Source organism: Staurois parvus, unplaced genomic scaffold (assembly GCF_062004578.1).
Source record: "Staurois parvus isolate SC_StPar_1 unplaced genomic scaffold, SC_StPar_1.0 ptg000117l, whole genome shotgun sequence".
In the NCBI taxonomy this organism is placed as follows: Eukaryota; Metazoa; Chordata; class Amphibia; order Anura; family Ranidae; genus Staurois; species Staurois parvus.
The window spans coordinates 1189789-1215050 of NW_028317913.1; the positions used below are offsets into that span (position 1 = coordinate 1189789).

The following is a 25262-nucleotide window of genomic DNA, read 5'->3' on the forward strand; positions in this document are numbered from 1 at the left end:
CAAAAACTGTAGCTGCTGACTTTTAAAAAAACAGCCACTTACCTGTCCCTCGGTGTGTCCCCTGCAGCCCGTTTCACCGGCCATCCTGGATTCCAGGAGGCCGATATCTTCAGTGTGGGCACCTGGCTGTGACAGCTCGCAGCTTCACAGTTGGGTACCCACTGCGCATGCGTGAGTAATGCTGCGCTTCATGAATGGTCCTGTAGTCTTTTGGGACCTCTCACATGTCCCAAAAGACTACAGGGAGGGAGGACACCTTCCGCTTTGCGACCGGGAGTAGTAGCGGGTACCTGTCAAATTCAAGTACCCACTCCCCTCCGCCCCCCAAAGGTGCCAATCCTTAATGATGAGCAGTCCTTAAAGCAGAACTTCCCCTTTTGGGTGGAGCTCTGCTTTAAGGTCCGGTTCACACCACATGCAGTCCATATTTCTTTTTTCTGCACCAACCGCATGGATAGTAGGTTATATCGTTTTCTCACCAGTGCGGTCAGTTCCAGTTACAGAAAAAAAAAAGATATGCTGCATTTTTTCTGTGCTAAACTGTACTGGAACGCGGTAAAACTCAGCAAAACAAGAACAATTCCAGCTTTCCTTTCCAACCTATATAATACAAGCAGTACTCTGTAAAAACGACCTCCACACCTCCCCCTGCGTCTCTATTACATAACTGCACCCTCATCCTGTCAGCACCTCCTCTCACTTCTCATCACGCGATAAGCGAAAGGTCGCCCCATTTTGGCTGCGGAATGATATGGCAGACGCCGACGCGGTGCTCTCTGGGTAATGTAGTTCTTTGTGCCTTGGCTCATCATTGCGGATTAGGCACGTCTCTGCAGAAAGAGACTACAGAACCTCTTCACACCTCACGGGGGAGGGGAAGGGGGTGTGTCAGATCACGTGGGTTTCTGCAGCTCTGTACGTCTAGTAGAGGTGACCTGCTCTCACTCTTCACAGAAGCTTCTTTCAGGAGAGTCGCCTCCTTTTCTTTCCTCCTCCCTGTACTTGCCTGTCTGGAAGCAGCTGCATAACGAGCGCTATGGTTTGTATGACTTCCTTTACAGATACCGCACGTTGGTGCCCTGCTCAGCCTGCTGTGTCCTCTATTCCTATACCGGCTGTATGGAGGATAATGCTGGCAGTGTGCCAACCTTCTTCTGCTCTTCTTCTTCCACGTTCCTTCATCGCCATGACAACACACCTGTGGCGGCGGCACACCTGTGCTATGTGGGGCGGCAGTGTCCTCCCTCAGGTGGTGATACTTGGCATTGACCCAGGAGAATGTCCCCGCAGTGCAGCCCATACAGACCTGGGGGGAGGGGTATGCCTTTGTTAGTCCTGCACCCCAGAATCCTCTTCACTGGCCTGTGTGCTCAGCCTTGTGGTGTGACCTAAATACATGTCTTCTGCATCCCGGGGAGTTTTTTTTTCTTTTCTTTTCACCTGGTGATCCGAACAGTAAGTCTGCTGTTTTTCAACAGAACATATAATCCTTCAAATGTAGCAATCAGAGGGATGAGACAAACCATTTACCACCGTCAGGGTATTTGCAATGGTCAGCTTTTATTTATGTAGAAACTTTATTCCAATAGGGGAAACAAAAGTTTGTAAGTGATTTATAAAGTGTTAGCTGGAGTTTGTCATTTGGAGGAATCTGTGAATGAAAGTCCTGTGTGCCTCCACTGGTCAGAGCCCTCCTACTCAACTGCCATTTCCTGCAGCTCAATAACTGTCTCCCCATACAGAGGTACAGGCAGAGAGCTGGAGTTTGCCTTGTCATTTGGAGGAATCTGTGAATGAAAGTCCTGTGTGCCTCCACTGGTCAGAGCCCTCCTACTCAACTGCCATTTCCTGCAGCTCAGTGAGGCTAGGTTCACATCTGTGCGGGAGGTGCCACTGTGGATCCGCATGAAAATCTGTGCAGCTGCACCACCCGCACAGAGGACTGCGGACCCGTGGGTGGGTGCCATCAGTTCTAATGACACGCTGCCTGCACTGAAAAACGCAACTGTACTGGGAACCGAGGTTCCTGTGCGGGCTGTGTTTTTGGAAGAAGTGCAGGGACTTCTTCCCTGCGTGTCACGGGGCACGGGAGTCCATTCAAATGAATGGGCTCTTGTGCCCATGCAAAATGTGGCCCACATGGCTGCATATATGTGAAACAGGGTAACTGTCCCCATACAGAGTTACAGGCAGAGAGCTGAAGTTTGGCTTCATTTTGTCAGTGTATCTAAATCTGCTAGTACATCTAACACTCTCCTTCCCCAGACTGACAGCGTTGCTGTCCAAAGGTGCCCCTGTTGTGCCTTCATCCAGAGTGGGGGCGCTCAAGAGGTGTTACTGACCAGAGCACCAGGTGAAAATGGGGGGGAGAAACTAATGCAGATGCCAGATCTAATTGGTAAGCTGCAATATATTACAGCTTTGGTTTTATTCCACTTTAAATGTGGTGGCTGCATTAGTTTTCTTCCCCCCCCCCCCCCCCCTGTTTTCATCGGGTGATCTGACCAGTAGTGTATATCTAGTCTTAAGGTGCACCCACTCTGGATGGAGGAGCAATGGAGACACCTTTGGACAGCAGCAGCATTTTTCTTCTGGGGGGAAGGAAATGTTAGACTAGTATTTTTAGATGGACTTGACTGAGGCTTTGTTTGTGTGGCTGAGGGGCACCCCCCCCCCCCCCCCAATCCTTAACCATCTGGCTGTACAAATGCCATGGTTGCAATGCTGTGTGCCATGGGGGGTTGGGAATCGGACCGCATGTCTCTTTTGGCAGATATTGCACCGCTGAACATGGCTAATGCGGGTTTATGGGGCACCCTGCAATCATGTGGCACAGTGGTGACATTTAAAGGGTTAAATTAGGAGGCAACCTATCACTTTCATTGCCTGTCAAGCATCTCTGAAAAATGATACATGTGTGGATCACTTATCAGAGGAGCAGTAGTCCTTGGTGCACATCTGAACAAGCCCAAACAAACTGAACTCCAGCTCAAACTTTATTATCTGTTACAGACAGTTGGTTTGGTTTTTTTGTTTCTTTCCCTTTTGGGATAAAGGTTTCACATGAATAAAAGCTGATGGTAAATGGTTTGTCTTATCTCTGTAACTGTTACTTTGTCTAGACAGCTTGGTCTGTTAAAGGAAGTTGAAAAATAAGACTAGCTGGCTCTATCATCAGAAAAGAAGCGTAAAAAAAACCAAACATAGCCATCTCTTCTAAGAATTGGTAAGCTGCAATATAGTTTTTGGGTTTTTTGCGGCTTGAAGTGGTTGTAAACACCTCACATGTACCCAGTGAAGTGACTGACCTCAGGTGATACACAGATGGAACCAATCCTCCTACATAAGCTCCACCTAGTCCTTTTTTTTTTTTTTTTCTACATCCATTCAAAATGCTAAATTCCTATAGCTTGTCTGCGAGTTTAGAAAAAATAGGGCAGAGAGCTGAAATGACACACTGCAGAACTCCGTGAGGAGAGCTCTGAGACCTGATTGGAGGGAAAAACCTGACGGAGGTTCTGAGCTTCTACTCTACAAAGTTGCTTGTTGCTGACCGTGTCCTAAATAGATTCTTTTTTTTTTTTTTTTTTTTCTTTTTTTTTTTTTTTTTTTTTTTTTTTTTTTTTTTATTATTATTATTGGTAGCAGTAGTAATTTTTGTAACAGTTTTCCCAAATCACCAGTGAGAACCCAGCAACCTTCAACTCTTCTCCACCTTATTCAAAATAAAAATGTTTCTCTGTTGAGAATGGTTGATTTAAAAATGTTTAGACCCAAGCTGATTTTTTGATTTTTGACATTCCTTTAAAGACCTTTATATGCTAACGCTAAATTTTTTTTTTTTTTTTTTTTTTTTTTTGGTCGCGTGTATGTAATTCACACAACTGTGCAATTTAATTAGGTTAAATGGAAAGAAACAGTTTTTTTTTGTTTTGTAAAGTTTCTCAATTCCAGTGATAACATATTTATGATCTATGGGAGAAGGAGAAAGTAATTATTCCAATCTTTGAAGGATAGGTTCATCTTTTGAGATGTGATGTACTTGTATTTAGGATGAACATGCAAAAGTGCTCCAACATCCTCCCCCTCTGAGGCACCCCTTCCTGTGATGTAGGGCCAGGATTCCTCTCCCCCCACAGCTGCTGTCACATTTAAAATTGGCACAGCTGTGCAGAAGTCTGCCCACACAGCCGTGTCATTCGCAGGAACTTGTGAATGAACTGCAAGTCCTGTCTGCTACCACTCATCAGAGCCCTTATACTCCATTGACGCTTCCTGCAGTTTAGTAACTGCCCATACAGAGAGCTGGAGGCAGTGTCTGCAGAAGGTTGACATTGACCCCATCATCTACTGATTGTGGGTGCAATGCTTTGCAGGCTGCTTTGTAAATAAATGCATGCTTTTTACCTGCACAAATGTGTTATTAAATAAATATATATGGGTTTGCTTTGTGGGTGGGTTGTTTTTTTGTTTTATTTTTTTTAAACGTAGTCTGTCCTCCCAGGTTACTTGTATTTCAGTAGTGTAGGGAACGCTTGACACCCAGATCAACTTTTATTGCTGGATCTGCCCATGTTGGAGATTATTTTCTCTCACTTTGTCTGGTGAAGCTGTTGTCACAATGACAAAGAAGGAAAATCTTCTCGGATGGCAGGAAATATTTAAATGTGTACCATATACTGATCACCCCCCCAAAAAATTGCAACCAGGCCGAAATCTTAAGAATACCAATTTTAATTTGAAATCTTTAGGTTAAGGCTTTTAATCGTGACTAATCTCCAGGACTGGGTAGGATGCTCAAGGTCTAAAAGCAATTTTCTACTTATAACTGTGACTTTAATATGTGATAATTCTAGTGACTTGCTCTTCTATTTTTAGAAGTTTTTCTTGTTCTGTATTCTCATTCTATATTTGAATTTTGATAATTTTATAGCCATATATTTGGGAGTCCTTTTTTAACCTCAAATCTTCTACTGGCTTCTCTGATTTTAAACCTAATGAATTTTCCTTGACTGTTTGCCCCTTTTCATTATGTTAGCAGGTGCCCCTTATGGTTTGGGCAAATCCTTTTTGAGTACACTTACCATAGAATTATGTGCCGGGCAGATCCCTCTCTCGCCCCCTCTCTCGCCCCCTCTCTCGCCCCCTCTCTCGCCCCCTGGGAGCATTACAGCCAATAGAATTTGGAGTAAAGACACTTCCTACACGTCAGCTCTGCTTGCCCAATCGCCGCTTAACACGTATACCAGTCTTGAGAGATACAGTATATAGGGGATGCCGTTGATGATCTTCTGAAAATGCTACGTCTTGCTGCTATAGTCCACAACTGGTTTTAATTTTATGCTTAGTCACTGACCAAGAACAAGTATGCAGATCAGAAAAGTCAGAGAAAATGAAGTCCTTATCTGTAGGAAGGAGGGATTAGCATGGCAGCCAGGCAACATTTTCAAGATCAGAGATCAAGTGGCAGCCTCATGACAGGTTCCCTTCAAGTGTCAGGTTCTGGTTTCATATCACCCCTTTCACACGGGGCATTCCCTTCTGATCACACTACAGATCCCCTGCTGTATGGGTAACTGGGAGGAAATACTCTGCTGTCCATTTACACCCAACTACCTCTGATCTGCGTTTGTGCTTCTGGTTTAGCAGACCACATTCGACCGTGAGGTAGGTATAAACGGACTCAAGTCCTACCCTGTTTCCCCTAAAATAAGACCTACCCCGAAAATAAGACATAGTGCTATTTTTGGGAATTGCTAAAGTATAAGACCTACCCCGAAAATAAGACCTAGTTGTGATCAGGGTTTTTTTTTCAGCTGGAACATGGCGGAACGCCATTCCACTACTTCCGGCACTGGCCCTCCGCACACCCATATCTGCTGTCTCTTATAAGTACAGATTCGTGGCTGAAGTGAAGGCATCATCCGCTCCCACAGAACCTCCCTACCTCTGTACTCACTGTGGGACAGGGAAGGAACAGATATCTGCGGGTGCAGTGTGTATAGAGGCAGGACATCTCCTCCTGCAGCCTAATGCATGGAAGCTGATGCCCCAGGGGTGATCGCCGGTCAGTGGGGAAGAGGCGGAGCGGTGAGTGAGTACGCTTGGTGCACTGTGTGGGAAGATCGGACCCGAAACTGGAGTTGCTATAGAGAGGGGCTGGCTGCTGACAGCTGTGTTTTGCAAACTAGCTAACCATATGAGATGGGGAATGTGCAGAGGTGAGCTGCGGCTGAAGGGGTGCAGAGGTGAGCTGAGTTGCAACCCACCTTTGCGCACACCCCCCCCCCCCCCCCTCCCCCAGTCGTAGCTCTGCACCATCACCCCCCGGCAGCAGCTCAGCTCTGACTTCTGCTTAATTCTTGGTCAGCACCAGTTACTTGGATTTCCTGAAATTAATCGTCGTTAGCAGTTCAGGAAACTGAAGCAAATACAGCCAAGCAACTAGTATTCTCCACTGGACATCAAAGAGAATTAACGGTTTGACTTGAAAATGAATAGGCTATTTTAGAGTAACTACTGAGTGAACCATAAGATGGGTGACAGTGAAGGTAGGAAATCGCCTACAGGGACATGTAAAGAAGTTTTTTTGCCTGGAGTTCTGCTTTAAATGTAACCATTCTTTGGTCAGTAATTAGACTCTCATTTTATTCTTTGTGTAGTTCAAATGATAGTCTTTGAAGTACATGTACAAGAGTTTTATGTTGCCTATTAAGAGTCCATATGGGGTGAGATTACTCATGTTATGTTAACTAAGGGCATGTGCTTCTAAAGCATCTGTCTTCCAGGTACCGTGCATGGAAATAACCTTCACTTCAAAAGGCATTTACTGCAGGGCTTTGTGACCATATGTCAGAGGATATGCCAGGAACTGGTGCTGCCAAGTGCAAAGCATTCTTCATCATTGCCGCTGCTGTAAAACATGGATCCCTAAACTCTCTTCACAAAGACTCAGACAGGGCTTCATAATGACAGACAAATTTACTGTAAATGGATCTGTTGCAAACATTTTACATTGCATTTTTGTGCAAAACCAGCCATGAAACAAATATAACGAAAAAAATGCTGGAGTGACAGTTTCATATCTCACCATCTTAGAGGTCAGTCCAGTTTGAGAATGACTGACTTAACACCAGGTTGTGTAGTTCATGGAACGATTTTATATTCAATTTGTTTGGTGTCCTAGATCACTGTCCTGTTGTCATTGGACACATCTCCAAACCTTGAATCTTATATCTGTCCACCCTTTCTGATTCTAAAAAGTTGGATATCTCATGGGTGCTGGAATAAACAAACATTCACCATAGAAAGGTAAATGCATAGAACAGACATTTTGATTATACAAGAAATGTCTGCATTCAGTTTATGCCCACTGTAGTAATGTAGAACAACCCCCCCTCAAGTTTTATGTTCTATTTACCTCAGATGTCAAGAGCTCACCCAGTGGCTGTGTTGGCATACATTTTGCTGTGTATGACCGAACTGCTAAGACCAGCAGCCAGTACTCCATACTGATACTTAGATCTTTCTGCTGCCTTTGACACGGTTAACCACCTGCTCCTCATTAAACTCCACTCCCTTGACCTCTGACTCTGCTCTTTCCTGTTTCTCCTCTTCGCTTTCTCGGCACACTTTGTGTCACATATTACAACTCCTTTGCTCCTCTCTGTTGGGGTACCCTCAATACCCCAAGGCTCTGTCCTTGGGCCCTCTTCTCTCTAACTCTTCCCTGGGCCAGTTGATAACCTTTGGCTTCCAATACCACCTTTTTATGCTGATAACAATCAGATCTCTATCTCAATCTCCTTACATATCACAAATTTACTGAGCGAAATATCCGTACGGATGTCACAGCACTTCCTCAAACGTTATCTTTCTAAAACTGAGCTTGTAATATTTCCTCATCCCCAATCTCCTCCCCATGACTTTACCATTGAGATCAACGGCACAACTATTGGTCCCTCTCAATATGCCGGGGTGCTAGGTGTAATTCTAGACTGAGCTCTCCTTCAGCCCCCACATCCAATCACTGGCTAAATCTTGCCGCCACATTTCCAGAATTTGCCCCTTCCTGACTGACACCACAAAACAGCTTATTCACTCCTAGGTTATTTCCTGCATTGACTACTCCCTCCTCCCTGGCCTACACCTACACAGGCTATCCCCTTTCAGTCTATTATGAATGTTGCTGCTGCTAGACTAATACACCTTACTAACCGATCCATGACTGCTGCCCTTCTCTGCCAATCTCTTCACTGGCTTCCACTAGCCCAACGTATAAAATTCAAAATGCTAACCACAACATATAAGGCCATCCACAACATTGCCCCCAGCTAGATCGCCAAACTCCTCTGCAGTTATTACCCAAACAGTCCTCTCCGTTCCTCCCAAGACCTCCTGCTCTCCAGTTTCCTTGTTACCTCCTCCCACGCTCGCCTCTAGGACTTCTCCAGAGCCTCTCCAATCCTGTGGAGCCTCCTGCCCCAGTATGTCTGGTTAGCTCTTGCCCTGTCCACCTTTTTAGACAATCCTTAAACTCATTTATTCAGGGAAGCCTACCCCACCTCTACCTCCACCTGCGAACTGCACTTGAGTCACCTCCATCGGATCATCCCCTGCAGTTGTTACCTTTTGTACCACCTCCCCCTCCCTTTTTTAGATTGTAAGCTCCATGAGCAGAGCTTTCCTATTCCTTCTCTATCGAACTGTATTGTAATTGTGCTATCCCCCTTATATTGTAAAACTCTGCGTAAGCGGTTGGCGCTATATAAATCCTGAATAATAATGCAATGCAGGCTAAATACTTGCATTTTAGAAAATGCATCACTGGCTGGACTTGTTTTCACCACTGTTGCATTGTGTTGGAGTCCTGCATTTTCAGTCCATTTAGCCAAGTGAATGGGATCCTTTAAAAGGCAGTGCAAGTGAACAAACCTGGTAACACGTAGTGCCACATTTGTTACGGAACATACAAAAATTGGCTTGGTTCCTAGTCTTCAGATAAGTCACTAGCCAGATCTCGCCTGGCAGATGAGTTATTATTATTATACAGTATTTATAAAGCACCAATGGTTCGCTCAGCACTGTACATTACAAAGGGGGACAGAACATGTGACAGAACAATACCAATACAATGCAAAACATGAGGGGATCAAGGGCCCTGCTCTTTCAAGCTTACAATCTAGAAGGGAGGGGATGGTGGCACAGGAGGAGATAGCTGTGGGGGATGGAGTGGTAGGAAGAGTGGAGGAGTAATGTGTAGTTACTGCAAATGTGAGTATCCCCTTCCCAGCACTACACCTATCCAGCTCTTTTTACAATTTAACTAGTTCATACCAAATGTTTGTTTTCCCCAAAAGAATAACAGCTGTTACTTTTACCTCTTAAATCAGCTTTTCTCAGCCACAGATCTCTAAAACCCTAGGATGTCTCCTCACTAAGGCTTCCCTGAGCAAAATGGCACCATTTCACTGGCTACTAATGTTGGGGGGGACAACCATTTTTTACTCTATTTTGTGTTGGCTTATTTGTGATTGTTTTGTACCATATACATACAATAGAGTGCTGGATTCTGCATTAGAAGCTTGGAGATGGCATATATAGGAACTGGAGCATACTGCTAGAGTAACGATTTTGCTGTTCTGACTTCTGCCTTATTTTCCAGGCTCAACCTTTAAGAGTTTTGGTAACTGGAGCTGCTGGTCAGATTGCCTACTCTCTGCTTTATGGAATTGCTAAAGGCGATGTCTTCGGCAAAGACCAGGTAACGATTTGTGTGGCTGTGTATGCACTGTTCTCTTGAAACTATTAATTATCCAATGCTATTCAAAATTTCCAGTGTTAGTGGCGCAGCAATGAAGTTAAGTCCTCTAATGTATAATTCTGTGTGTGGTTTTATTGCAGTCATTGGAGCTTGTTCTCCTCGATATTACACCTATGATGGGAGTATTGGGAGGCGTTGTAATGGAGCTCCAGGACTGCGCCCTGCCTCTGCTAAAAGGTAACAGAAAAGTAAGAGGGGAAATCTTCCAGTTGGGACACTAGTTCTGGGGACCTGGTTGTTTCCAAGAGATTCTCTTTAATTTGCAGGTATTTCCTCACTTCCTGTTTTGGCTATGGGACATGAAGTGAAGGTAAATTGTCAGAAATGGCACACAGATGGTGACAAACCAATCTGACAGGTTAAAACTCTTCCTTTGCCTATAGTTCTACTTTAAAGTTGCATAGTCAGTAAGGTTGAATAAAGACAACAGTCCATCCAGTTCAACCTGTGTTTTTATGTCTGTACCGCTTTCCATATCCCTGTATATTGTTTGCTTAGATGCCCATCTAAAAATTTTGTGAAACTATCAGCAGTTCCCACTGACGCCACCAATTGTGGAGTTCCACATCCTTAACACTTTGACAGTAAAGAGCCCCCTAAGCAATTTAACCACTTAAAGTTCGGACACTTTTACCCCCTTCCTGCCCACAGATAAAGACAGATAAAACTTTATTTTGTTGGTACTTATTCACCACTGGGATTTTTAAATTTTTTTTTGCTATATAAATGAAAGCCCAAAAATTTTGAAAAGTGTTCTTATAAAATTTTGCAAATAAATCTGTCTTCATAAATCTGGGCCAACATGTATTCAGCTATCTTTTTAGGAAAACAAAATAACCCAAATTAGTTTACAACCAAAAATTATTCTAATTTTTTGTTTTTACAATTGTATTCTTTTCACTGATTGCTTTTACACCCATAAAGACTGGGAAAGCAATCATTTCTCCTTCTCTCTGGCTGCCATTCTTGTAGCCATTGAGAAATTCTGTGAGCTGTGATTGGTCACAGCTTGTCATGTGGTACAAGGCCTTGTACCATGTGATCTCTGATCATTCACAGATTTCACAAGTAGTAAGCAATGATGTCAGAATCTTGCTTATCAGCATTCATATCACATGAATTGGAACCTCACACAGAGGTCCTGTACAGTGATCGATGTTCCCCAGGGAGCACGCACAGGCTTAAAATGCGTGCACTGTTTATGAACGGCAACCCTCTCCTGCATAGCTCCCGTTTGGCCGTTTTTTATATACATGGGCCGGACAGGAAGTGGTTAAGGTTAAACCTCTCCTCCTGATTTAACTGAGTGATGCCTGTCTTAGAGCTTCTTTTCCCTGTGCTAGAATCCCCATTGAGGTATTTGTATATTGCCATCATATTGCTTCAAGCGCGCCTTCTCCAGGGAGAATAGGTTTAATGCTTGTAGCCCTTCCTTGTAGCTTTTGTTTGAAATCTTGTCTTTGCTAGCTGATAACTACACAACAAGCATATACATATAAACTCCTAACGTGATATTCGTGCTTGCATTATTAGGTAATGTAGGATAATTTAAAGTGGACCTCCAGGGGGAAGAAAAGCTTTTTTACTTTTGATTGCTCCAGCTAAACTACCTCTAATGCTGGATATACTACATCCATATGGTTGCTGGGGATGCTAAAATTTTTTGTTTTCATATTACAGCTTTGATCTTCCATTTCTGGCCTTGTACAGTGATGGATAGTGTTTACCCCCATACCATAACTTCATCCTGTCACATTTATAAAAAGTCTTCTATTCTGTTTGCAGAATACAAGTGTTCTATGATTGTACAAGATGAGGCCCTTTTTTCTCTATCTGCCCCTCCTCTCCCTTGTCAATGATCCAATTACAGAACACTCTATATTATGCAATTAGAATACAAGATGTTTTATGAATCTGTTGAAGGAATATACTGAAGATTTCAAGAAGCCGCCTGGATGTAGTATATCCAGATTTAGAGGTAACTTAGCTGGACAAATCAAAAGTTAAAAAGAAGAAAAATCCGTTACCAAAGCTTTTGCTTTCTGTCACTTGTTGCTTTTTATATGTAGATTGGATATCTCCCCTGAAAATAGAACGCAGAGTCTTCCTCTCTATATGATCAGCATGATTAGAGCTCAATCGGATTTAGTATTAAAAACAATAAAGCTGATCTTTTCAGTTTCTTGAAGTTCTTTGCCATGACAGTCATTGTAAACCTGTAGAAACTTGGTGCATTTGTTAGGCCATTTCATTCTTGGGACCAGACCTCCCAACAAGGCCTGTGCACTTATTACTCCCATACACAGGTTTAGTTTGCAATACACTTCAAATCTTTGCATACAAACATGAACACAGAGTATGTGTATGCAACTTATGCAGTGCAAAGAGTATTCCCTTTTTTTTTTTTTTTTTTTTTTTCCCCCCAGACATGTATAATATTGTAGGGGTTTTATGTACTTTTCAGGACTAAAATGTGCATTTTAATATTTGCATAATACAATTTTCCTTTTGAAAAACCTAAAAGATGAAGTTGTCAAGTACTTAAATGGATTTCAAATAGCTCAAGTTTCAAAATTGCATTCACCTGTGAAATGGTAAAGAACGATGGTACACCATATTGTTCCAATGCAATACTTTAAACCTTTTTGCTGACAGGTCTGTACATTGCACGGACCTGACAGTAGGGGTGTGGAGGCACACACCACACACACACCTCTGGGAGTGTGTGTATGCCTGACATCTGCTGGCTGTCAGAACGGAAGCAATGTAGCAACTGCTAGCTCTTTAGATTTATTATTTTGTAAAAAAAATTTTCAGCCCCTATGTGATAGAAAAAATTTACACCCAAACAGCTAACATATTCCCCCCCCCCCCCCCCCCCCCGACATACACGCAGGTACTAACGCAATGCATGCTTCGGGGGAGCCTTCGTATTAAAATGTTGATTGCGCGTCACGTTACACATTGTCTCTCTCATCAGAGAGCAATAATTCTAGCACCAGAGCTCCTGGAAAGCTCTAAACTGATGATCCGTAGGGGCTTTTAAAGCGCTTCCTTTGGGTACTATAGGATACTGAAGTTTGTCTGTTTCACAGGCACGTGCAATTTTTAAGATTTGCCGTGTTTTGGTATCTCTTTACTTGGCACAACCTTATCTTTTTGGACATTCTACTTTTTATACCCACCTTAAATTTTTTTGGAGTTCATAAATGATCACCCTAGACATGATCACTCAATTGCATTAATGGGGTAATTTTTATGGTGTTAGTGCTTATACTACAATAATAGTACCATAGGTAGGCTTGGTCTGGCCATAGGGCACACTAGGCATTTTGCCCGGTTGGCCAGGGTCGCCAGGCTGAAGATGACTGGGCCGCACAGCAGGAGGTAAGCGGCGACCGCGTTCTGGACGGGGCTAATACAGACTGCAGCCGCTGCTCACCTCCCGCTGTGCGGCTATGCCAAAAGCAGGGCCGACAGGAGGAGCGGTAGTGACAAACAGGAGGCGCCGCTGACACGGACAACTCCTTGGCCGGCCCCTGCACTGAAGGGCGAATGACGGCCTCTCCTCAACCACGGCCACTGGTACACTGTGACAGGTCTGTAGGATCGCTGGGTGGGGCTGTCTCTGCACCTAGTCGGGTCCAGCAAAGACATCCCCGTCTTTGCTATATGGGGCTGTCTCTTTTCTGGACTGGGCTGTCTTTGCCCAGTTGGGTCCAGCAAAGAGACATCCTAATCCAGCAGAGACAGCCCAGTCCAAGGGACATCCCCGCCCAGTAAAGAGACATCGTCTTTGCTATATGGAGATGTCCCTTTGCTTGATTGGGCCATCTCTTTGAATATATAGGGGGCACTGTGATTAAATCTTTAGGGGCACTGTAATGTAAAGGGGTACTGTGCTGTAGAATTTAGTTTAAAGGTGTACACTGTCAGCATTAGCAGCTGTATATTGTGTAGAGGTATATACCAGGTAAGCTAGTGTGTAATGATGTGCTTCAATGGAACGCTGACGTCAATTTTAACCTTTTATGTGTAAAAATATTATTCCCGAAAGAATCCATAGTGTTTATTTCATGTAATGTTTTTGCTTATCTGAAGGGTAAAGGTTAGTTCTACACTCTGCCTTAAAAACAACCTGACAGCAATTTTATTACCCTGTTTTCAAGCTGATTGTTTATGAAAGTTTGTGTAGTACACTACAGATTTCTGAATCTATAGGTTAAAGGTTGAATTGCTGTGTTGATATAGAATGTATGCAAGTTTACATTTCCATATTACAACCTGTTCTTTCACATTAGTGATTATTCTATAATACCAATGTAAGAGTGAAAGCTACAACTAATCACCATAAGACTGCAGCATAAACCATGTTTGTGCATTTTTTTTTTTTTTTTTCTTTCTTTGTATTTCACTCTTCTCTTGGGCTGAAGGTAAAAGGCAGTTCGACTCCTGGCCCGATCTGTTATTTTCTAGTCCCCCTAAACCTGTGTTGGTGTCATAAAAGACTCTGGTCAGCTACTGTACTGTTATCAAGACCTTTTTATTCCTCTAGGACCCAATACACGTGCTGAATCACCGCAATTTCTAAATGGTTATACCCTGCCTAAATTGTCTGTGGGAAACCAATCCCTTATTGAACTCCCCATTAAAAGATAAGTTTACCTTTTTATAACATGGCTGGTTGTCAAATGAGTAAACTACAATTACTGTAGCTTTCGGGGCTGACTGCTTGTAGCTCTCAATGAGAGTGCTGTGAGTAGTTTGAGGCTTCCTGTCAGTGTGTATCTGTCTGCTCGTACAAGGTACTGAAAGTCTGCAAGAGCCCTGCAATGCACCTGTGATCTACTGATTGTGGGTGCAATGCTTTACAAACTCCCAATAATAAAAAAAAAAAAAATTGCATTTCATTTCATGATGGGGTATTTTTTCCCTGCAAAAAGATGTGCATTTTCTTTTATTTTAAAAAAAAAAAAAATTTTTTTTTGGGGTGAACTCCTTTTTAACCTTTTGCTGCCCAGCCAATGGCCATTCGGCGGCTGGCAAAATCCTTCAGCGTTCCAGGTGGACACCATATGGCGTCCTCCCAGGCATGCGCAGTTTGCGCGCCTGCAGAGCCGTGCAGCAGCGCGATCTGTCACCGGCCGTGTACCTCAGACATGGCTGATGACAGATCTGTGTACCGGCCCTGTTGCCGGTACCATGTGACCTGCTGTGACCTATCCACAGCAGGTCACATGACAGTTGTATACAATGGATGGCTTCATTCATGCCATCCATTTGTATACTAGTGTCTATGCTGTGATTGGTCACAGCGATCACATGCACAAGCTGGGCCAATCACAGCCCACCTGTGTCATGTGATTAGCCGTGGCCAAATCACAGCTAAGCACAAAAAAAATACTGATCACTTCCCCAAAGTAGTACAATGTAACTATGGTAACATTGTACTACTTTGGTCATAATGAAATATGAAAAAAAATCTTAAAAATAATACAAATTATACCGTATTTTCCGGCATATAAGACAACTTTTTAACCCATGAAAATCTTCTCAAAAGTCGGGGGTTGTCTTATACGCCAGTATACGGCGTGCTGACACTTCCGAGCCGGTGTCAGGGTGGCACTTTTTAGGGGGCGGTGCCGCTACTGCCCCCCCCCCCCCCTTCCAACAGAAGGGACACTAAGTACAGGGGCGGGCAGGGGGTTGCTGTTTCTTACCTGGCTCCAGTCCAAGAAGCAGGGCTGCTCCTTCATTCAGTTCGGCCGCTCTGTTCACTCGGCTCCACCTCCTCACTGGTGATTGGGCGCCAGAACTGTAGCTCAGGAAAGGCACACACAGGCCAATCACCGGCGAGGAGGCGGAGCCAAGCAGCCCCACGAAAATCGAGTGAGGGAGCGGCCGGTAAGTGTGGCGTGCAGATGGTGCTGCTGCAACCACGTATGCTGGCTGCAGCAGCACCATACTGGAACAGGGGTCAGCAAGTGTCATTGGTGTCAGTGGGAGGAATAGTGCCCCATCATTGGTGTCACTGATACTAATGATGGGGCATTATTTCTCCCACTGACACAAACGATGGGGCACTATTCCTGAGGTGGCAGTAGACGGCTTTCCTAATTCTAAAGCTTCACGGAGTAGACTGTCCCTTATCTATGTATGACACTGTAATTGTGGGGATTCCAAAAAAAGTTTTGCTCAAAAAATTCTACAGACATGCATGCCTACTCCCCAACAATATTAAGATGGCAGCCAAAGTGCTCACAAACAGGTTAACACTTGCCATCCGCCCTACAGCAGAAGTACTGCTACAGGGCGGCACAGATGTGCAAAATCATGTATGTAAACGTGATTTGCCTTTCTGGGTAGGGGGGCGTGCAAGCCACCCTACCAACACCGCTTTTGGCAGCTGGGGATGTCAGTCACTGGGTCCTGGCCGGCACTCTAATCGGCGGCAAAGCTGACAGGGGAGAGACCTGTGTTTTAACACAGGTCTCTCTCCTGTCAGCATGGACATGCTGCTTTGTGTATCTCTGCACAGCAGAGATACAAAGCAGCATGTCTCCTAAGTAACACAGCACACAATGTAAAACACAGTTAACCCTTTGGTCAGGTAGGGGTTAACATCTGGGGAGGTCAGTGTTGGTGCTTTTGTTTAGCACTGATCACTGTATTGGTGTCACTGGGGAGGTCAGTGGCTGTTATTTCCCACCTAGTGTCAGGATGCCTGTCGCAGTTCCGCTATAAGTCGCTGATCGCCGCCATTAGTGGTATTAAAAAAAAAAAAAAAAAAAAAAATTCCAGTGTATACCGCCGTTTGTAGACGCTATAACTTTCAGATAAACCAATTAATATACAATTATTGGTATTTATTTTTTTATCTTCCTCCTGTGCCACTATCCCCTCCCTCCTAGATTGTAAGCTCTAAAGAGCAGGGCCCTCGAACCCCACGTGTATTGTTTGTGCTGTATTGTCTCATGTACTGTCCCCCACTATAATGTACAGCGCCGAGCAAACCTTTTTGGCGCTATATAAATACTGTAGAATAATATTTAGCAGAATACATTTTGGCCTACATTTTATGGAGAAATTAATTTTTTTTTCCGCAAAAAATTAAGCCACAAGGGGGATCAAATACCACCAAAAAGCTCTATTTTGTGGGGGGGAAAAATAACATAAATTTCATTTATGTGCAGCATTGCATTACCGCGCAATTGTCAGTTTAAAGTAATGCAGCATCGTATCGCAAAAAAATTGGCCTGGTCAGGAAGGTAAATCCTCTGAAGGGCAAGTGACTAAATAAGGTCAGATCTGCAATCATACACTCTGATTATTTAAGAATTTCCATTTGCTATTCGTAGCCATGGAAAAACTGGACATTAAGCTTGTTTGATCAGACACTATAGGTATTCTAGGATGTGAGGTACTGCTTACTCTTCAGTTTGAGACCGTAGAGTGGGACTGTATTTTGGCTATTCCTAATAAATTTGGGTTCGGAGAGAAATTTTTGCAAGTGGGCTAAACTGCTCTATGCCAGTCCTTTTTTAACTTCTGTTGGATGAATGTCCATCTTTTCCTTTACATGTGGTGTCTGACAGAGGAGTACTATATCACCAATCCTCTTCGCTGGTCTGCTTTGTCAGTCCTCAATGGTAGTTTTGGTTTCACAGGGAACCATGTGAAGAGGTCAGGCTTTATGTTGACAATCTACTTATGTTTCTCTCGGACACCCATTTCCCCCCTCTCGTTGACCTGTGTCAAAGGAGTATGACATTCTCTGGTTTATATATTTGGAACAAATCCATGCCGCTTGGACCCACTTCAGCACAACTGGCCCTGGCTCTCTCCCACATTAAACTAGTTACTCATCAATAAATAGCTGGTATAAACTATCTCTAAATTACCAAAACTGCAAGGTGTTCTCAGATTATACGAGGTGGAGAGGAAGGGTGGTGGTGTTGGGTTCTCTACCTTGTCCAATAAGAATGCTTTGCATTTATTTAGAAAATGCAAAGCAGTCTTCTGAATGGCACCTGTGCCAAGTGGCCAGTCTCCTGTGTTCAGTATGCAGAAGTGCAGCTGTTTGGGATGGGACCCATAAGCAAGTGGTGATTACTGGAGTAGCAGTGTCTACTTCGGTGACTTTCAGTTTTCAGCGCATCGGCCAGCTATGGTGTATATACATGGTTACATTGATCCAAGCTGGATAGAAGTAGTTATGTATAAAATACCCATGCCTAGAATTCTTTAATGTTTTAGGTAAAATTGCCAAACATAGCTGAGTAGATAAAAGCTGCACTTAAGTTCTCTGCTGTTGATTGGTTGTGTTATTTGCGCAGATGTGATAGCTACAGACAAGGAAGATGAAGCCTTCAAAGATCTGGATGTTGCAGTCCTGGTGGGCTCCATGCCAAGGAGGGAAGGGATGGAAAGAAAAGACCTGCTGAAAGCCAATGTGAAAATCTTTAAATCACAAGGTGTTGCACTTGACAAATATGCCAAGAAGTCAGTGAAGGTGATTACTGCTAAAGAGGTCTTTCTGTTTTTAAAATGACAATACTTAATTAAGTCTAACAGCTTAGTTTATTTGTGTTAGATCTCATAGATTTTAAGCTCTAACAAGCAGGGCCCTTGCTTGCTTCTTGTACCTAATTGTATTGTAACTGTAATGCTACCTTCATTTTGTAAAGCGCTGAGCAAACTGTTGGCGCTATATAAATCCTGTATAATAATGACTAAAGGGCTTAGACAAGCACTATTTATAAACAATGATTGACAGCTAACTGATGCAACTCAGAGCAGGCAATGTTCTCCTGTTTTGGAGGACCTTGCTAGCCAGTTGCTGAATAGGAGCAGGCTATAAATCCTGTTTTGTTCACCCTTATCAGTATATAGCAATGCCACTTGTCTTCACCGTCTCCAGTGTACAAGATGAGTCTGATTGCTTTGCACATCAGAAATGTATGGGGAACATGTATGTGTGTGACACCACCTATAGGTGCAGCGCAATGCACTTTGGGTGGGTGAACTCGCAGCATTCTTGCAAATTATGGCACCCTTACCCAGGGGCAGACTGACCGTTTGGAAACTCGGGCACTGTCCAGGTTCATTAGGGGGCCCCATGAGATGCCCCTGGTACACTTTTTTTTTTTTTTTTTTTTTGTTTTTGTTTACCTCCAGTATCTTGTAGTTTTAGAACTAAATAAATCAAAATGTTTCTTATTCGGTTTTAATGTTTCTATGGTGTTCAGAATGTCACTAGAAAATTACAACTCCTTCGTGTGGGTGTTTTGTTTTAGGTGATTGTAGTGGGCAATCCTGCAAACACCAACTGCCTGACTGCAATGAAGTCTGCTCCATCCATCCCTAAAGAGAACTTCAGCTGCTTGACTCGTCTAGATCACAATAGAGCAAAAGCTCAGGTGAGAATTGGGGGTCATCGTTTTTTACGATCTTATAAGGCTATTTTCTAAAGAACTGTCACGGGGGGGGGGGGGGTGTGAGGATGGTATGAGAGTGTATACCAATCAGACTGTATAAAATGTTTTTAATTTTTTTTTTTTTTTTTTTAACTACAGATTGCAAATCGCTTGAAGGTAGCAAATGATGATGTTAAAAATGTGATCATCTGGGGAAATCACTCCTCTACCCAGTACCCTGATTCTAGTCATGCTGTTGTCCGTCTGCAAGGAAAGGATGTGTCCGTGTTTGAAGCAGTGAAAGATGATTGCTGGCTCAAAGGGGAATTCATCTCGGTAAGAAGAAAAAAAAAAGCTACAGCAATCTCCTTCTAGTGCAGGTCATGTGACAAGTGTGGATATTTTTTAAATTTACCTTTTTGGGGGGTGGTTGTGTAGAGGAATTGCCTAATACAATCCTTTTTTTAAAGGCTGAGTTTTTAGGAAAAAAAAAATAAATGCACATATCTTGTAGAAAAGTAAATTGCATTTGTTTTCCACAGGAGCCTGCAAATCATGTAATGTCGGGTTCATGGCTTTCAGTTAGAAAGCTGGAGGAATATTCAGTGGACTACAAGTTCGCTGATTACCTCACTTGTAGTCCATTGAAAACTAAAAGTCCTGTCACGGTGATGTCTGTGAATGAACTACTCAGCTGGCCTGCCCTGTGGGCTCATGTGAGGGTGCTTAGAAATATGTTATACCCTAAATGCAGGTATACTGTTCCCATAGGTAAACTTGGCCTTTTTAAAGGATAAGGTAATCTTTGGGAACAAGTTGCATGTTCCACCAATTTTTAAGGTGTAACATGTTCCCTTAGCTGCCGCTCCGCCAACACGGCCATGTCATTCATTCACTGATTTCCATGAATGAACTGCAAGTCCCGACGACCTTGGCAGCTGTGGACTTTCAATGAACTACCATGGCGCTGTGGAGCGCCATGGTAGTTCATTGAAGATTCCTGTCAGAATATCTGCTTGCTTGTGCATCCCGTACAGCAAGCAGATATTTGACAGGTTTGCAGGAGACCTGCATGGCATCAGCAATCTACTAATCGCTGGCGCAATGCTTTCCAGGCTCCTTTTTTTACAAAAATAATAAATTCACTTTTTGTTTTTTTTCCCTCCAAAAAAAGGGTTTATTTTGTCCAAAAGGTGAACTTATCCTTAAGGTGAACCTGTTGCTACACTATGCACATTAAAGTATTAATACGTTAATATACATATACTCTAATATCTATAGCTGGGTCACAGGCATGCTGGAAAACTGTTAGGGCCGGATCACACCAGAATCTCACGGGAACTCAGTCTTGTGTCCCTGAGCGATTCCTGTACATTCTCCTGCAGTGTGATTTTTGGCAGTGGCTGCAAATTGCACATGCAGTACTTTGCTGCACCAGAGTGCATCGTACCATGTTATCTGGTGCCCATAAACGCACTGCATTTGTGATCTGCGTTTTGAGTGCTGTTACCAATATATTGGCAACCATAGATCGCAAAGGCAGTGCATTTTCAGTGTGGAATGTGCTTTCTGAAGTGAACTCTCCTAGAAGATGGGAATGTTGATTACATTTTTGGTTTCATCTATATTGGTCTGTCCTGAGTCAAGAGCATGAATCCAAAAGCCTCTCCATTTTGGGGCCTAGCAGGCCCTACCCAGCATCACCCTATCTATAGTGGCAAGATCAAAAATGCTAAATTTACCCTCCTATCTTTTGAAATAAGAGCGTTCAATTTAATTACAGTTCTAATTGTATAGTCCTTGTTTGTGTCCATCTTTCCTAGACTGTTCAGCAGCGTGGCGCTGCTGTTATTGCAGCGAGGAAGTTATCCAGCGCTATGTCGGCTGCCAAAGCCATTTGTGATCATATTCGAGACATTTGGTTTGGAACCCCAGAGGTAAATGTTTGATTTGCACTGGCACTCCTAGACTTTAATATGGCCATTTGTTTAGGGGGGAAGGGGGGGCGGTGGCTTTAATATCCTTAAATATGTATGCTAACCAGCTTACACCAGAGTGTACTCTATCTATCTAGAGATGTCAAATATTTGGAAATTTTGAAGTCTTTAGAATCTTTCCCTCTGGTGTGTGGGTTTTTTTTTTTTTTTCTGGTAAAAATGGAAATTTTTGGAAAAGTGTTTAAAGAACTGTGTGTGGAGTAGTTTTGCAAATTGAAAGTCATTCGTTTTGTTACGCTGGGAGCATGAAATGCAGTGTATAGAAAAGTATTAGGCCTTTTTTTTTTTTTTTTTTTTTTTTCTCTCCTGCTTTTGTGTTTTTAAATAGAGAAGCGAATATCGTATGAACTTGTACTCCTATGGAACTCTTCAAACTGATCCGTTGCAGGTTAGGTGCATTTGTAAAATTCCTGCTTGCTACAGGTTTTGGTGCGGTAAAAATGCACAAACTCCTTCCCATTGAATTCAGTGGTAAACATGGCATGTGATTTTTGAGTCGCATGTCATGTCAACCTCCCCCCATGTGTTTTACATTTGTATGTACATGGGGATGGATTTTTTTTTTTTTTTTTTTTTTTTTTTTTTAAAAAGAACTTTGGGTCTGTCCTGTCTCCATTTCTCTTGAGACCTCAGGGAACTATTACACCTCTCACCTGCCCTCCATTGGGGTTATTGGAGCGCAGATCACACTTCATTAGCTTCTTCCCTGGCTATAACAGCCGAACCCAGAACTGTTGTAATGAACATCACTTCTGGGCTTTTACTATGGATGGGAGATCAGCAAACAGATGTTCGCTGGTCTCGCTTCCATCTACTTGACGACACCTGCAATAGGGTCCCCTGGGCCTGCAGGGCCCCCTATTTCTTTGCTAAAGGCAGTAGTTTATTAAAGTCTGATCATTACAGGATGAATTCTGAATTTTAAATCTGTAAATAAACCAAATTTGTGTCTAATCTATTTTTTTATTTTATTTTTTTTCCTCTATACAGGGACAATATGTGTCCATGGGTGTTATTTCAAATGGAAACTCCTATGGTGTGCCTGACGATCTCATGTACTCATTCCCTGTTGTAATTAAGGTAAACTGCAATTCAGATTTCTTTGAAAAATGTGTTGTGTACATTGGCTTATCCTCAGCTGTTATGGTGATCATATGACTGCAATACCATGAGTTACCCAAGGTGAAAGGTATGAAGTACTTTTCCCTGATGAGCTGTAAACTATTCAGCAGCCTAATTTTCAGATCCTTAGCTTTGTGCCACCCCTTACTCCCCACCACCCTTTTCCTGCCAAGTCATCCAAGGCAGTAGTCTCTACTGCCTGTCCCTTGATCAGTGTATTGGGCTGGAGAAAGCTAGTTATGAGAGAGGTGGCAGCATCCAGATTTCCTTCAGTAGTAGGGTTTTTTCTTTTCTTTTTAGATGTACATGCCCAATGAATTTTTGAGAGCAATTGATCACTTAGGAAAAACACATTGCGGGCTGTAATTCAGTTTATGCCAATCCTGTAGTTTAACAAACATTTAAGCAAATGGTTTCCAATCCCTCCAGCTGAGGTTCCAATGCTAGCATGTAGGGTTGTGCCGATACCAAGAATTTGCACAAGTACTCATGCAAATGCTCAAATACCTGAAATTGATACGTTTGATGCGATTTGAACCCATACAAAATAAATGGGCTCAAATAGCACTGCAAAGAATCGCATGCAATTTGAACAGAAATGCAGTGCGATTCCTGTCCAAATCACATGTTTCTCCCTGGGCTCAGTGTGATTTGAGCCATTCATTTTTGTATGGTGCAAATTACACCACACCCGCAGGGAAACCGTAGGTGTTTAGGAATCTCACCACAATCCTGTTCAAATTGCATGCGATTTTCATTTTGTATGGGCTCAAATTGCACAGCAAAGGTATTCGAAATCGGTGTCAGCAAGTACTTGGGCACACGTATCTGTACTTGTACTTGCCAATAAACCGTATCGGTCCAACCATGCTAGTGAATGATTTGTTGACATGGTGTCCAATTCCTAAACTTTCAATACAGTTTGAGTTTAGTTCCACTTTACCATATCCCAAGAATTTTGCGCAAATTACTTCATATTCATATCTCAAACAGGATAAAAGCTGGAAGATAGTTGAAGGCCTGAAAATTGATGATTTCTCTCGTGGAAAGATGGATCTAACAGCCAAAGAACTTCAAGAGGAGAAAGACACTGCTTTTGCGTTTCTTTCAATTGCATGACTAGAAACTGGTCCACAAATGCACTTAACCAATGAAACCGTTAAAAGTAGTCTTTAAGTTTTAGTATCAAGTGCTATTTATGTCTAAAAAACGGTCAAGTCTTCAAAAATCCACTCACATCTAAGTTTTGTACCTGTGACTAGTTCAAGTCATTCCTGGTGGCAGTGAAAAATAAAACCGTAGACTCCAATTTTTGTGGGCATTTGTTTTTTGTGGGGGTAGAGGTCTGTGAGCTTCAGATTCTTCTTTTGTGTACAGTAAAATACAATAATACATTGGAATGTAATTCAAAGCCTTAAAGGGCAACGTGACCACCTGTATTTCAAGGTGAGTCTGAAGCATGATCCCACACTAGATGAAAAATGGAATGTTGTCTTTATTGAACAGTCAGCAAAACTCTGGGTAAAAAGCAGTTGTGCATTTCATGCTGTTCAGTGAGGCTGACTCACTTACTACTGCAGGCCATGGGATATTTAAAAAAAAAAAAAAAAAAACATTTTTACAGCAGTTTGTGTTCTTGCTGAAATCGAAATTTGTGAAGTGTCTCCATTAAATCTGTAAGAAATTGTATTTGGCTTGGCAATAGTCAAATTGAAACTGGTTTTACATGGAGTTGGCCTTTTAGGCAATAGTGTTTGGGCAGAAAAAGTAATGCTCCATATACTTTTGAGGGCTAGTTCACATTGGATGCAGTCCAGTACACTTTTCTCTTTTTTTTTTTTTTTTTTTTTTTGTTCTTTAGTCTTCCAGGACGAGTTGTCTTCCACCTGAGAGATGACTAGCTCCACCTGACAGGAAACACAAAAAATTGTCAGTTTAAATTCCCCTCCCTGTCTTCTCCTCCTCAGTTTTTGATTGTTTCCGTGCAGCGAAACTTTTTTGTTGTGTGGGGGTTTTTTTTTTTTTTTTTTCTATAGGGTGTGCGGGGAGTCTGCTGCTAGTCCTGTCAGAAGGCAGGTGGAGAGACCAGGGTCCATGGGCGCGAGGCTGTGGACTAAGCTTCGCTCTCAAGTATACCTTCTGACGAGGGCGGGACTTCCGCCCTAAAGGTGCCAGTCCATTTTTCTTTCCTCCATGAGGCCGGTGACTAGCCTCCAGGAAATACCCCTCGGAGTGTGGACCCAGGAGCCCAGCAAAGGCAACATAGTCCCAAAGGGCCCTGCTAAGGATGAAAGGAAAGGCAGTCGCTGCAGCTTGTGAGAAGGCCATGGGCGGAGAGTCTGACTCGGCTGGTGAGGGAGAGAGGGGAGGTAGTCCTTACCCACTCCCTACAGGTGTGCCTGGGGGGGGAAATACGATTTTTTTAAATGGGCCTCTTGTTTGTTTCTCCCTAGAGCCATGTGGAACCGCCCAAGAGCACCCACAAAACGCCTAAGGATAAAGCCCCCTCGGTCCAAATGGCATGGTTATTGCAATAATAAAGTTCTGCAAGACCATGCTTCTGTTATAAATGTATCCACAAGTTGTCAGGGAAAGAAGCCTCTGCACAGACAAAATATCCTTCATAACTGCAAACAGATTTTAGCCACCTTTACAATCCTTCAAAACGGCTTTTATATCTAGAGAGGTAGGTACTCGGTCCTCTAGGGAGGGGTCGTCAGATTTCTATGGCTTTTTTTTTTTTTTTTTTTTTTTTTTTTTTTTTTGCATAAGCCACTCATTTTATGTTCAGGTGATGGATGTAAAAAATAAGATGTAAACTATAGGGGAAAAGACATTTAAAACTTGGCAGATTTGAACTATATACTACTGTACCCAAAAAGAAGAAAAATGTTGACTAAAGTG

General features: G+C 42.9%; 1 protein-coding gene across 1 annotated transcript; it reads left to right on the forward strand.

Annotated features, from left to right (window-relative positions):
- Positions 1–879: 879 nt before the first annotated feature.
- Positions 880–23667, forward strand: MDH1 (malate dehydrogenase 1). Its single transcript, XM_089671998.1, has 9 exons — positions 880–1039; positions 9665–9763; positions 9904–10000; positions 18160–18335; positions 19120–19242; positions 19399–19575; positions 21063–21176; positions 22227–22316; positions 23352–23667. Exons 1-9 carry the CDS (start codon positions 1037–1039, stop codon positions 23475–23477), a joined length of 1005 nt encoding a protein of 334 aa, XP_089528124.1. The 5' UTR covers positions 880–1036; the 3' UTR covers positions 23478–23667.
- Positions 23668–25262: the final 1595 nt, after the last annotated feature.